Source organism: Diadema setosum, chromosome 11, assembly GCF_964275005.1.
Source record: "Diadema setosum chromosome 11, eeDiaSeto1, whole genome shotgun sequence".
Classification (NCBI taxonomy): domain Eukaryota; kingdom Metazoa; phylum Echinodermata; class Echinoidea; order Diadematoida; family Diadematidae; genus Diadema; species Diadema setosum.
The window spans coordinates 10,353,636-10,368,131 of NC_092695.1; the positions used below are offsets into that span (position 1 = coordinate 10,353,636).

At 38.2% G+C, this 14,496-nt stretch overlaps 1 protein-coding gene across 1 annotated transcript in view; it reads right to left on the reverse strand.

Annotated features, from left to right (window-relative positions):
* LOC140235504 (polypeptide N-acetylgalactosaminyltransferase 10-like) overlaps window positions 1–14,496 on the reverse strand; it is a 65,864-nt gene that overhangs the window by 48,480 nt on the left and 2,888 nt on the right. Inside the window, exons 2-3 of the mRNA XM_072315528.1 lie at window positions 4,504–4,615; window positions 750–894 (exon numbers count right to left, since the gene is read on the reverse strand). Coding sequence (XP_072171629.1) covers window positions 750–894; window positions 4,504–4,615 — 257 coding nt within the window. The remainder of the gene's footprint in view (window positions 1–749; window positions 895–4,503; window positions 4,616–14,496) is intronic.

Consider the following 14,496-nt stretch of genomic DNA (forward strand, 5'->3'; position numbering starts at 1 on the left):
TGATCAATTTGGGTTAAAAATATGATCCTAATCTTCGGCTTGATGGGGGCAATTGCTCGGTGGGTGCTCTGCTGCCAATGGTGGCTGCCCAGAGATTGCGCCCCGGGGAGCGCGGCGCTCCAGCCTAATCGCTACTGACGTCTATTTGATTAAATTCTATCCCAGCGTACTGCTGACATCACGTCCAGGACAGCAGTCGGGTGCCTGGCAGCAGGCGTGCACAATTCAAGGAACTGCATGCTTGATCCCATTAACACTAGAACCAGGGAGGAGAGTTTTGTTGTTGCTGTTTTTGTCTTCTCATTTCTCTTCTTCTTATTCTTGGGAGATGGGGGAGGATTTTATGTGTCTTTCTCTGGAAACAGACATTAGCAAAGATAGCTAGTCATACGGTCTGTAGAAATATGGTACACTGGATCTCCAGCTACTGTGTGAATGGCACCTGGTACTGTCATGCACTATTCACAGTTTACAGAAAGCCCTTCACACAGCACTTTATAGGTACAGTGCTGGAAAGACATGAACCAATCAACACTGCACAAAGCCTGCATTATTTGTCCACCTTGAGACTGTTGGTACTTTTAAATAATTTGGGACTGATATGGAATACACAAAATAGAAAGCGGATGCAGAAAGTGGATTGTATCACATAAGCAAAAGAATTATAATTATCTAAAACCATAAATAAGTGTAGTGAAAAGAATGAATGTCAAATGTGTGGAAGCATCATAAGAATTGCCACAACTCACCGTGGATTTCTGATGTCAGGTAGTGACCTGTCCAAAGAGACCATATCACTGACCCGCTCATTGAAGCCATTGGCACTAGTGTCAGCTTTTGCTGACCGTTTCATGCTGTCGGTCAACTTGACGCCCACACCACGTTCTCCTGGGCCTACAAGTAAAATTATTGAATTAATCAACAACAACAAAAAAAAAACAAACATGTAGGAGAATGATCTGCAATTCAGAGATTTGAAGTGGCTACAAGAACTTCAAAGAATTTCATTTAAAGTTCTGTTGATCATCTACAAAGAAATGAAGCTAGGTCAAGCCCTGGGTCCCGTTTCGTAAAAACTTGTTATCAGTAACAAATGCCACATTTCTATGACAAATTTGCTCTCAGCCAATCAGATGCAAGGATTTCAGTAGCTTATAACAACTACTGTAACTTGTTATTGATAACAAGTTTTGTGAAACGGGGCCCCTGGTTAGAACACATAACTACCAAAACATTGATCGTACAAGCATATCTACAACCCTCCTTGCTCCTGTTCTGTTACTACGGCAATTCCCATTACATTAAAAACAAACAAACAAACAAACACATGGCATTGTAAGCCTATAAATACATTTGCATGTGCAGCACCAACATTTTGGAAAGACCTACCTCTACAAAGTGGAAATTCAACATCACTAGGCACCATCAAATCGAAATTAAAAGTACATCTTTCCAAAAAGATATTCATAAATTGTGAATATGTGTACTTGTACATCAGGAGCTCTTGGCTGCACGGTATCATTCTTATGCTGTAGAATGATATGTTATCAATCAATTGATAATAACTCCCCTGTTTCAAGGTCTGGGTTTTGACATCGTGCCATTGGAAAAGCACTAAACACAGTATTTGTGCAATTTTTGAGCAATGCAGCTGATTAAAATATATGTGCCTTGACTATGAGGGAAGGTGCCCTCCATTATACAGTACTGTACTTTGAACACTTCTTGATGTTGGGTGAAGATGGGACTTGGTATAAAAATAACAGACATCAAAGTTTTTGCAAACCTTCTCTATTTTTGAAGTAACAAAATGAATTTCATAATGATTTGATTTACATGCATCAGGCAAATACTTTTCACAATAGGAAGGTATACAGGATTTCTCCTTGTAAAGCAGATTGAATCACAATTGTAAATACAATGCCATCAGCTGCCGACAAAAGGGAATATAAGAGATATTTTAAATTGCCAAAATTGAAAGAGTGTATCATTATCAAATACAATCTGAGAATCAAAATAACTTTACATCATTGAATAGCTTAATGATGTACTCTTTCAAATTCTGCAGTGGGGGAAAAAATGTTTGAAAATTCTCCTAAATCATTTATGTGGGCAACCGACAATGACAAGTAAATGTGACGTGTACACCACAAATAAAATTTTGACTTCTAAATTGACCTTTTTTTCAAAAAATTGCTATCAATGTGTGCAAGTGAAGGTTTTTAACGCATTACATAAAAGCATACTATGGAGCACACACGAGCATTGCGCATTAAAATGGAATTTTAATTGATTCTATACAATCCTGGAAACTGAGCAAGGGATAATTTGCACCATGTATATTCAAATATCATTTACAGTAGAAGTGTCCATGTAAAATATTGGCTATGGTTCACATACGCCGCAAGTTGTGCTGTGGTCGTGGTGATGCAAAAATGGCTACCATCAAAAATTGAATGCGTTCTCACAGTAATTTGACAAACCCATCAACTGTAATGGGTGGTGATGATGGCGGTATTAAGGGAACATACATGTACCACATACACAATGTTCTAACCTCAGGTTTTAGCATGCCATTGAGAATGATTCCAAGCCAAGATACCAGACTACACAACAGCGCGAGGGTTTCATGACTTGTAACCCTCCCTCAACAGCACTTTGAACTCTTCAAGCAGAGTATTTTGTTCATTATGATTCCTCCCTTGCCAGTCATCATGTATGTAATGTACATATCTTTCTGCAAGATAAAACCTGTCACTTTTATGAGTTTTAGTTTCTGCGTAAGTTTCAGTTTATCAAACTTGACGGCTTCCTGGTTTGACATTGCTTTAGTACAGCATACCAGTATCAAAATTAATGAGTAGCCAACAGAAGTCTCAGACTTGTAAAACCCATGCACATTGTTGCTTCGGTAGGAATAAATAATCATACTACTACTACAAATGATGATGATGATTATGATTATGATCATGGTGATGATGATGGTAACAACAACAACAACAACAACAACAACAATAATAATAATAATAATAATAATGATAATAATAACAATTTAATAATGATAATCACAATAATCATGATAATGATAATAATAACCAGTGATATTAAACATAATGACAATGACGATCATTATAAGAATAACTTTAATAAGTAATGCAAGATTCACAAAGCATGTAATATGGAGGTTTCTATAATCATTGTTAAACCTATAATTGTATTTCTACATGTAGGACCCCGTTTACAGTGAGCGAAAAGGCCGGGCTCAGCTGCGGCCGAGCCCGGCCTTCATTTCAGTGTAAACGCGCAAAAGGCTGAATGCGGGGCCAAAATTGGCCGCGCATTACTTGGCCCGCAATTGAGGCCGGGCTCGGCCGTGGCTCGGCCGCAGCTGGGCCCAGCCCCGCACTGTAAACGGGGTCTTAGTCTATCCAGTTTCAAGATGAATGGTGGTGACTGACAGATACAGGACTATTGACCTATTCGGGTTCGTTGAGGGCAGCAGACATTTTATGGCACTGGGCGCAGCCATGAGCTCAAATTGCGGTGTCTCAGCCGACCTCCCCTGCTCTCCCCCACCCCCAGGGCAACATGTTTATCGCGCACTTGTAACAAAGGTTCGCGCACTATTAAAGCAAGCATTCGCGCACTCAGTACGAGACGCCCATTGGCTAAAGCAACCTTGCATCAGTTTTTCATTCTGCGCGCGTGCTAATGTAGGGTGAGGGGTGGGGAGTGGGAAGGGGGAGTTGGCTGAGACATCGCAGTAATGGCACTGCCCATGCCACAAATACACATAGCGCGTCACATACAGAATCGGTCAACACTTAAAGGTAGGGGATACCTTTTACAGACCTCCCAAAATGCAGCAAAACATTAAATATGAACCTCAGGGGACTTGTTTAGGCCACTGCTGAGAAATTTGGAAGTCAACAGTTATCTACAATTTGAATAATGCACAAAACTCAACTACTCAGTAGTTCTGTGTGTCAGCCACACTTAAGCATTTTTGTTGCAGTCTTCTGTATTTTTTATCTATAAACACAAATCTAAAAGTATAAGAGCTGATGTAATAACATATAGAGTGTGTGGCAAGAATGTATATAGAAATGTTTGTAAGTTTTGATGAACTTTCTTCACAAAATATACATGATGGACACACATGCAGTGCATGGGTCTGCAAAGGTAGCCTACAAGTAGTAATGTACTGGAATTTACGGTGAGCCCCGAAAAAAATTCAATTCAATATCTAACGGTCAATAAAAATGTACTAAATGTTACCTTCCACTTTCAATACTTTATGGGAGTTTCTAAAATGATACTCTCTTCAACATACCACTGTATTTATACAACTCTTCATTTAAGGCATGCAAATGGGATTCCCTACCTTTAAAACTGACTTGAAGAATTACACAAATACCTTCATTACAAATCATGGCGTGACACACACTATAGAAACAAAGAGTAAATTGCTCCAAATTCCTGACAATCCATATCTTCACTTACCAGTTCTCTGCTTGTCGGCTTCCATGGCGGCGTAGTCATGCCAGTCTATTCTCTTTAACTCATGCTCACCAGCGGCAAAATTTACTGGGTTATTATTGATTGCTTCTGGATTCTGAGAGGTAAAATAATTGGGACAGAAAAAAAACAAACATTAACATCATCTGTTTATTTAGTCAAACAGACCACAAATGAATAAAATAAATTTTGCAATGCAACATTAGAATGTGATGCACAGAACTAACGATATTAAGTTGTTAAATTAGGGCATGCGGCCTGTACTTTATGAAGGTGATTTCCCTTTAAACAAACAGTGAATATTACACATTCTCTCCAGAGATTCACCATGTACAGTGTATGCTTTTACAACAAAATTGAAGGGTTTCTTGTTAAGTTTGTCTGATATTTTAATAGACATACTTTCTCTGTGTCTGGAGAGGTTAGCTTTCAACTGTGTAAACAAAGAAAATCAGCTTCAGCTTTGGGGCTCACTGATGAGAAATCAGTGAGTACTAACAGTAAATCTCAACAATCACTGATAATAAAGAAAATATTCATTTCGGCTGACGTTACTTAGAAAAGACAAATATTGATAGAATAACAAAACTGGACAAATTATAGCAAAAAAAAATAACAGTCTCATTCGGTACAAAAATAAAAATATACGAATAAAAAACATTACAAAATCTCATGGCATCTCAGGTGAAACTTGAGAAAGTCAGCATAGCAGGGTTTCCCTTTCACTGTCCATTTGAATACAGTATCATACTGTATATTGTTACTAATAGAAAACAAGATACCGGTAGTCTTGACACAGTGAGCACAGCATATTGGAAATGTACAATGTAACTGGGATTGAACATTGTGTACAGTGGGACTGCACAGCAGAAGTCAAATTTCAGATCAAGTCCCCAACAGCAAGGGTCTCATTTGGAGGCAAGCACTATGTACATGAGGTCATCTCCACATTTGGCAGTAATGAATCTTGAAAGTTTTCTTGTGATATGTACTTTTTTTTTTTTTTTTTTTGCATGTACAGGTCTGGTGTTTTCACTTTGAGTTTATTGTTTTTGTTTATTTTTTTTAAATTTGTTTTGTCATTTACATCGCTCCAATGCAAATATCTCACAGTTAACACATTTCTAGCCAAGTGTGACTTTGCCATTAAACACAGGCACAATACATTTCAGCACAGTTGTTTCTACAAGTATAATGCATGTTGTATCTGTACACATACACAGTATTCTACAGTTCTGTAAACTCATGATTGCTAATCCATGCTTCCGTGTCTTTATTTGACAGTCAATGGAAGGATTATGTAAAGTTAATAGACCAGGCCAAGGTCAGAGGTAGGTATTGTTGCATGTACTAAAATAATCTGTCTCATGAAAAAGTACAGAACTCAATGTACACTAGCATGTAGCACAGATATCTTGATCTATCATCCATGCATGTGGTCTTTCAGTTAAAATCTCATTGACTACTGCATAAACAGCTCTATTTGTCACCTTGCATTTCTAACTAATCTGAAAATGTTAGGATAGTAACTGTAAATCTATGGTTTAGATATCAAACAATTTTTTTCTCTTGATTTATTTATTTTGACAAATTACTCAGAATATGACTGGAAAAAGTGACTGTACATATTAATAACATTTCTGTGAGGGACTTAACGAACAAGAAACAGGAATTGAAAACTAGAATGGTGTATTATGGCACAGCATGTTCCTAATTGGCATTCAAGAAATTGATCTGGCAGTTTGGGGTTTCAGCGCACAATGAGCAAAGGATAAAGTGAAGCTCGGCTGAGAATATAAACCTTGATTCTTTTTTTCCCCCACCTCACAGGGAGACAGCAGAGTATCAAATTAAATACTGAATTCATCAGTGGGTAATGGCCCCTGTTACATGATCAGGTAAATGTATACTTTTGTGGTTAAGGTCTGAAGCACAGGACTGCCTGCAATAGTATGACATTTCTCACAAGATACTTTACAGTCAGCATATTGTTATAGTGGAAATTTTCACAAAATTAAGTGATGTATATAGTTTGTATTATATTCAGTCAAGCAAGATGAATTTTATGTGTACCCAGTATTTCATTTCACTGACTGCTGCATGTTACAAATGTAACTTTGCATGGGTTTTGTATGTTATACCACAAAATATGAAATTATTTGTTGTGTGTGCCTGCGATGCCATTTCTTCAAATACTAAAACTTCAAAATTGGAAAGTATCAAAATATCTTCCATTTGGCTTTACTCTTGAGGTCTATATCCAAAGTACCATATAGAGTCCTAATTGCAAACCTTACATGTATACCGGTAGTGCAGTAAACAGTGATGGTCAAATAGCAACTAGACTGAATTTGGATTTGATATATAATCAGTGTGGTACACACGTACACCGTAATTTGATGTGCAGGGGCCAAACTTGGTAACATTATGACAACGCACAACAGCTGCTACTTATTCAGTAAAAATATCTGTTACAGTGCCAGCTGTTTCCTCTCATTTGATTTTTGATATTATTGATCACAAATAAAAAAGACACACATTCAGAGACTGGACATTAATAAAGGCTAGACTTTATGTGAATGCACATGTACAGTGTCGGACGTCACCAATACAAGTGTTACAGGAAAATTTATATTTCCACAATTTCATTTTACGATGTATGAAGTAAATTTTCAGTGAGACATTGGCCATTCTCTATGTCTGATTTTACTTTAAATGTATTAAACTCCATATGAACATGGGGTGGGGTTTCAATGATCACTGGAATACCAGAAAGCAACGATGAACATACTTCCAGCTCTATAGGCTCTACATTGTAGGCTCTTGCTATACATGTAGCTACGTTGTACATAATATACAGTATGTTAAACTACACTATTTGTAAACACCTCAAAACATATGTCAACATGTAAATTCAATGCAACCATCAAATTGGCTGTCAATGGTAGAAAGTCTGTACTGGTGTCATATACATGTAGACTGTTAATAAAACAGACAATGCCAAGCGCCATTATGTAGTGATACTATTTGTATTGATTATTAATAAATCAGGGAGGGGGAATTCATGTAAGAAATGTGTATGAACTCATGACAGCCACACTGTGTGGTTGCCCTGAGTGAATTACTCAGATGTCCAGAAACTACTTTATATGAAAGAAAGATATTATTCAGAGGGGTGAAGGTTCAGGTGCGAGTTTGTTAATTTACAGATCAGCAGTTGCGATCTTAACAAATTTAATTTGTAGAGGGAGACAAAGTGAAGAAACTCGCACCTGAACTACTTGTGTACTTTATATTTGTTCAAATATGGATTCACAAAATATGTGCAGTTTCTAAGAAGTGCCATCTAAGAAGTCTTCCATCAGGGATGTGCGTGGAGTTGAGCAAAAAACAAACAAAACATAACAACATAAAACAAAATAAAACAAAACAAAACAAAACAAAACAAAACATAAAACTCCCCATAAGATTCCAGAACTGATGTGAAATATCAATTGGTCACTTGGATACTTCATAAAACAGATGGTGAATCTTTCTGGTATACTACACATTTTTTAATGCTTTTTTTTTTTTTTTTTAGACATCGCCTTGGGGAATTTTACACTAATGGTGTAAGACTTACAAATGCAAACTGAAGTCTGAGGTCACTTGGAGATTATTTCACACATCAATGCAAACTTTGATTAGAATTAAGTGAAGCACTATGGGCATTTTATGTTGATATCATATTTGACCACTGACATCTACAGGAGTATCTTTGTATAGTAGCAGTACAGCAATTGGATCTTGCTACCCATGGTCTATCATCCTCTAAACCTCTCTTAAACGCTTCATGCACTGGATAAAAGTCATCCATTATCATCGACTGTCCAAGAAGAGCGCTATGTGAGTTTCCCTTGATGACCCACTCATGCAAACTTTATCAGCATGGTGTAGACCAAGATCTCCATTAATGTGCGTCCTATAATAAATGCCACAGCTATGTACCACCACGGGTATCCCAATAGTATTAGCCTGGTCAGAGTCACGTATACAATGTACATGAACATCGCATGCACAAACTGTGTACCATGCATTAACATGTGAAAACATGGACAACACCCAATATGAGTACTATTACTTTGTACAATTCATTGTCATTTTATCTCCAAAGTGAGGCACACTACTGTACAGTCTCCAAAGTGAGGTACACTACTGTACAGTACAGCTGTACATGTTCAGTAAACTGTACCGTACCACAATTCAGCAGGTCTGTATCCGCTCTGAGGTGAATCTCTGGGTTTTTACAAAAAACTACTATGGTTTCTCTGGAACCACATAAACTTTGTACTTGTGTGTCCATTACCAAAATTTACAACTGAATTGGTACTCAGCAGGCCAAAACTTTGTGCCCTATTTACAATCTATACACGGTGACCATCGGCATTTGGATCTGTATTAATTTGAGATCTGGGTGTTGACGGAAAATAATGTGTGCTTCCTCATGATTGATTTCTGAGTGTTAGACTCCCATCCATCTGTGCTGTGTTCAAACAACATTTGTTATTTCTCACATCAATCATGACTCAATATATTGATAGATCTAAGACTAGCAATAGAAAAGCTTTGGTAAGAGCTCTTTGCATGATTGCCTTCTGTGCCATGAATAAGGGGTTATGCATAGAGGGAATATTGTAAAAGAAGAATAGAATTTAAAAGTAGAAAATTTTCAGTGTGGCAATGTCCATGCATTTCCTGCAATAAGAAACAAGTGTGAAAATAAAAGCATGCACGTTTTTGTGCTTGCTACAATGTATAGGACTCTATATGTATTACTATTTTGTTTTGATTCCACAGAATTGAAAATATTACAAATTACTAGTGCAAACATTTTTGCCTACATGGTAGCTACAGTAGTCCAGTCAATATTGTGTGTATTGGTCACTGCTTATAAATACAAAGCTTCAGCCTGGACCAATTAAAACTTGTACGCATTATGACATACAATGTACAAAATATGGCGTGGATGCATTTTATAAATACAGTGCACTATCAATCATAAACAGAAGGTCACTTCCAAAACAGCACATGGAAGAAACTACACAGTGTATCGAAGAAACTACACAGTGAGTGTATCTGGAGTACTTATGACTGCTACACTGTACATGTATGTAGTTGACTGGTATCTGTATTTTCTTCTTGCACAATCCCAACATTCTGCCAAATACACACTTGTAAAGTGGTACACTATACATACAGTTGAAAGTCATTGATAATATTTTACAAACACATTGTAGGATCAATCTTTTCAGATAATCCTGTTTAATGTGTAGAAATGTTTCCTTGTCTATTTCTATATCCTTCTTTGAGAACCAAATTGAACTGCCACTCGACTTTCCTATACAGCTGTAGCTGAAATTATGGATGCAACCTGTGCAATCAAGTAAAAGTCAACTTCCATCTAGCTAGAATTATGACTGGGTAGCCACATACTGACATTACAGCATAAGTTATGTAATGTAATTCAACCTTGACCTTGATCTTTCTTCAAGCATCAGTAAACTTTTTTTTTTTTTTAAACAAATTACATTTCTTCATCAAAATACATTTGTCAAGCAGCCCTTGATCTTGGACTTTAATGCAGTCATTTCACATGAACAACTGTTCTACTATTTCTCTTTCTTCTCATTATATCACATTAAAATGCCAATTGACAATAAGCCAGTTCGGAGTTAGCTCATGGGCACATTGGTACGAATGACCTTTCTTTTTTCTCACTTGGTTAGGGGCACTTCACTCGTTTTCAGAGCGACATAATGCATAAGCTCTACGTAACAATTCATGGGATTCATCAATCCCGTTCAAACAAAGAATAAACTTGCGTAGACCAGATGAGCAGAATGATCTGTCAATTCACACTTGAGAAAGCATCCATTTCATTATTTTGCATTGGATGTATTGACAATCTCTTTCTATTGATATTGCCAAATACCACTTTTGCTGACAGGTGGATGTGCTGGCAAGCGGCATTTATAAGGATTACATGAATAGTCATTACATGACAGATGCTTATCCCAGTAAATTTAAAAACCAACATGCCTGTTGGTCCGAATGACCTTGTTTCTGCTCATGCGCAAAGTGGAACTCCGAACTTGCTTATTCTGGTTGACATTGCGGTTTGAAAATGCTGTAAAAGTAAACAATTTTTGCAATGTGGAATTTTTCACATGACCAGAAACTAGCACAGAAATAAAAGCATGTGAATATCTCTGCTTGTTATACAGACCTGTATAATTGATGCACTACTGCATGTACAATCTAGTGTCTTGATTTTAAAAATGCAGAATGAAAAACATGCCAAATTCATCTTACTCGGCAGAGTGCACAAAATTACTTGCGCAAAAATATCCAGTATACCTTTGGCCAAAGTTCAGTGGTCTCTGACCCCAAGGGATTATGCCCTAGATCTAATTAAGACGAGTATACTATCAACAAAGTCTACCAAGAAGGTTTCCTTACATCACAACAGCAAGAGATCTGAAGATCCCAGGCACACAAACAGACAGACGAAACCATGAATGGACCTCCCAAACACATTGAATAATTCTTCTGACCCCCTATATACGGGGCAAGCATAAAAACAAGCAAACAAATATGTGATCAATCACGATTCAGGTATGATACAGGTACCAGTATTTAAATCCAAAATATATACCGACATGAATGGGCCACCCGAACACAATGAATAATTCTTCTGACCCTCTATAAGGGGCAAGCATTAAAAAAAAAAAAAAAAGCAAACAAAAAAGCAATCAATCATGATTCAGGTATGATACAGGTACCAGTATTTAAATCCAAAATATATACTGACTGCATACTCCACATCAAGTGTTTGCCCAAGTTCTCAAGATTTGGCCCTCTCGTGGGGATCACTTCAAATGCCATTACCACTGACTGTGCTCAGCAGTTGCCATTGGTCATGACAAAATATATGATGGTAGCAATGAACCAACAGGAGGAAAAAAAAAACAGCAAAGAAAAAAAAAATGACTCTCATCTGACAAGTACTGTCCCTTCACATGGAGTTCTTTACAGGAATTGCATAGTTTTGGTTGAGATGGGGCTTTAGGTTTCAAACTTTTTTGTGAGATAATGAGAAACCTCTCCTGAAATATGAAAAGGCATACAATTCTAAGAGGATTTCAAAGTTTCTACAATGAAAATTGGTTCTGAAATGGCTGGGATATCTAACAACAAAGAGGTCCTAATGAAAGGTACATTGTAGAGCCCACCTTTTATTAGTACCACTTGGTTTTTAATATTTTTGGATATTTTAGCCATTTCAATACCGATTTCATCATACAGTATAAGCTTTGAATTCCTCTTTGATATTTCATAAGAGGTTTCTAATTACATTGCAAAAACTTGAAATCTGAATCCCTCATTTCAACCAAAACTACTGTATATGATCCCTTTATTCCTTCTATTTCAGCCTGTCTGACGAACCTACACTGTACTTTTATACAATCATGGACTCCATAGGGGCCTGAGCTTTCAACCCTAGAAGAATCTTTGTCAGAGGCAAAATGACCATGTTATACTCCATTTCACTCCACTGCCTTGTCACTATTGGATTTAAGTACTGGTAGTTTTCAGCAAACTCTTTATTGCTACTTTACATTCGCACAATATGACTGAAGATGTGTCAAATCCTCTGACTGAACATTTAAATCCACCCTCTACTGCAATGCATGAAGGAGTTCAATCTGCATTAATCAATACAGCGTCTGTATCTATTTTACGCAGTCATTAATGAAGCACTGTACTTGCTCATCTTAGAAGCAAGCTAACACAAGACAGATACTGTACAAGCTGAAATTTTCGCGTACAGATATTTTCGCGTGTTGTTAATTTCGCGGTTGCGAGGGTCTAACTGAACTTACTTATTTGCGCGTTGTTATTTTCACGTGTTGTTATTTTCGCGATTCAAAGGCGATTTGCGAAATTCGCGAAAATAAAACCACCGCGAAAATTTCAGCTCGTACAGTAGCTTTCACTCCCCTTTGAAGGAATAGGCAATGAACATAGAGCGCCTCACCTATGGGCACAACTGTTGCTGCCTGTAGAATTGAACCAGGGACTTCCAGACTGAGACACTCTGGTCTTATCCACTGATCCACAAAGGCCCTCAGTTGATAAAACTTATTTTTTCTAGTACAATTTCAATGTCTAATTTGCAGCAGAATATCCAGGAATTATTTATTTATCAGTCATTTCAAGCCACAGTAATGTAGACTTTGACTAACCTCACAAATATCAATAATCATGTCAAAAAAACAACAACATCCCAACAATACTGTGTTTCATGTGAGAATGGTTTTGACTTTATAGTCACTGTAAAATTCAGAAAAGGGCTTAAATTACATCTGCTTGCTTGTTTGATTGCTTGTTTATTTTAGAAGACCCTAGATAAAATCTATCCCTAATTCATATCCGTGGCTTGCCCTTGGTTTTTAAAGTGTTGATTTGAAAGGTACCACGGAGTATTTAGCGTAAGGGGCAAACTTGGCAGTGGCATGAATTTGAATGTTTCAGAATCTTATCAAAGACACTTGGACCCCGTTTACAGTGCGGGGCCGGGCTCGGCCGCGGCTCGGCCGCGGCCGAGTCCGGCCTCAATTGCGCGGCCGAGCCTCTCAATTTTGTCCGTTTACACTGCTGGGCTCGGCCGCGCTTTCGATTCAAACCTTTCATTATTTGGTCGTAGTGGCGCTCTGCTTGTAAACTAACGCAGTTTGGTATTGTCTGGTTTTCAGACCCTTTGCCAACTGAATTCCGTGGCGACGAAGTCGCCGTTCGGGCAAAGGCCTTTGCCGAAGGAAAAAATCCTTTGCAGGACAAAACCACCTTAAACTATACTAGCTTTCGACGTTGAGGGGGTTAATATCCTGATCAGCGAAAGATACAGGCAGAGGGTTTGGAAGCCAGACTAAAACTGGCCGCGCAATTGGCCGCGCATTTGGCCCAGTTTGCGTTTACACAAAGAAAAGGCCGGGCTCGGCCGCGGCTCGGCCGCGGCCGAGACCACCTCCAGAGCGAGGCCAAATGCGAGGCCAATTTTGGCCTCGCATTTGGCCTTTTGCGCGTTTACACTGAAGCGGGGCTGGACTCGGCTGCGGCCGAGCCGCGGCCGAGCCGCGGCCGAGCCGCGGCTGAGCCTCGCACTGTAAATGGGGTCTTGTGCATTACCGGTACAAAAAATGTGTTATAAATTGGCATATAATGTACATGTAGGATTTATACTCCAGCAAATACCTGGCACAAAAGCATGAATTTCATCTGAATCACTTGTAAATTACAGGTACCCTTTCCTCACCAAATGGTTCTGTCATGTACATGATCATACAGATGATTTCAAAGTTGTGAATTATACATTTGTATCATAAAATATACAGGGCAACTGTAGACTACTTTTGAGTTTGTTCAGCGTGTTCACATCCATCTTGCATCATATGCATACAATTGTACATGTACATGTACAGTAGTTCTATAAGATCGGGACTTGGCATTCCACAACAATCTTGGTGACACTCTGTTGTCAATGGACATCACTGGATTTGGCACTGTCAAGAAATCTGTACGATTTGTGAGATTAAAAAAAAAAAAAAAAAAAAAAAAAAAATCTCTCGTACATGCAGTAGTTCAACCCCTTCATATCCCCATACAGTTTGTAGTTAACTTCATTTGGACAACTCTTTCAAGATAATTATTGGAATGGAAGTACTACATGTAGAGTTAAGTTCAGCCAGAAGACTTCTTGGATGGGACAAAGAATTTGGGCTGCTAACTGACTCGGTCTTGTGTACAGTATAATCCACCACATTAAAGGTGCATGGTCCCGGTGTTTTAGTCAAATGCGTACTCCGGCGCACGGCGCAAGTTTCCTATGGAGACCTATGCTATCGACTCCTCTTTAGTGCTTACGCTTTAGCCCACTTC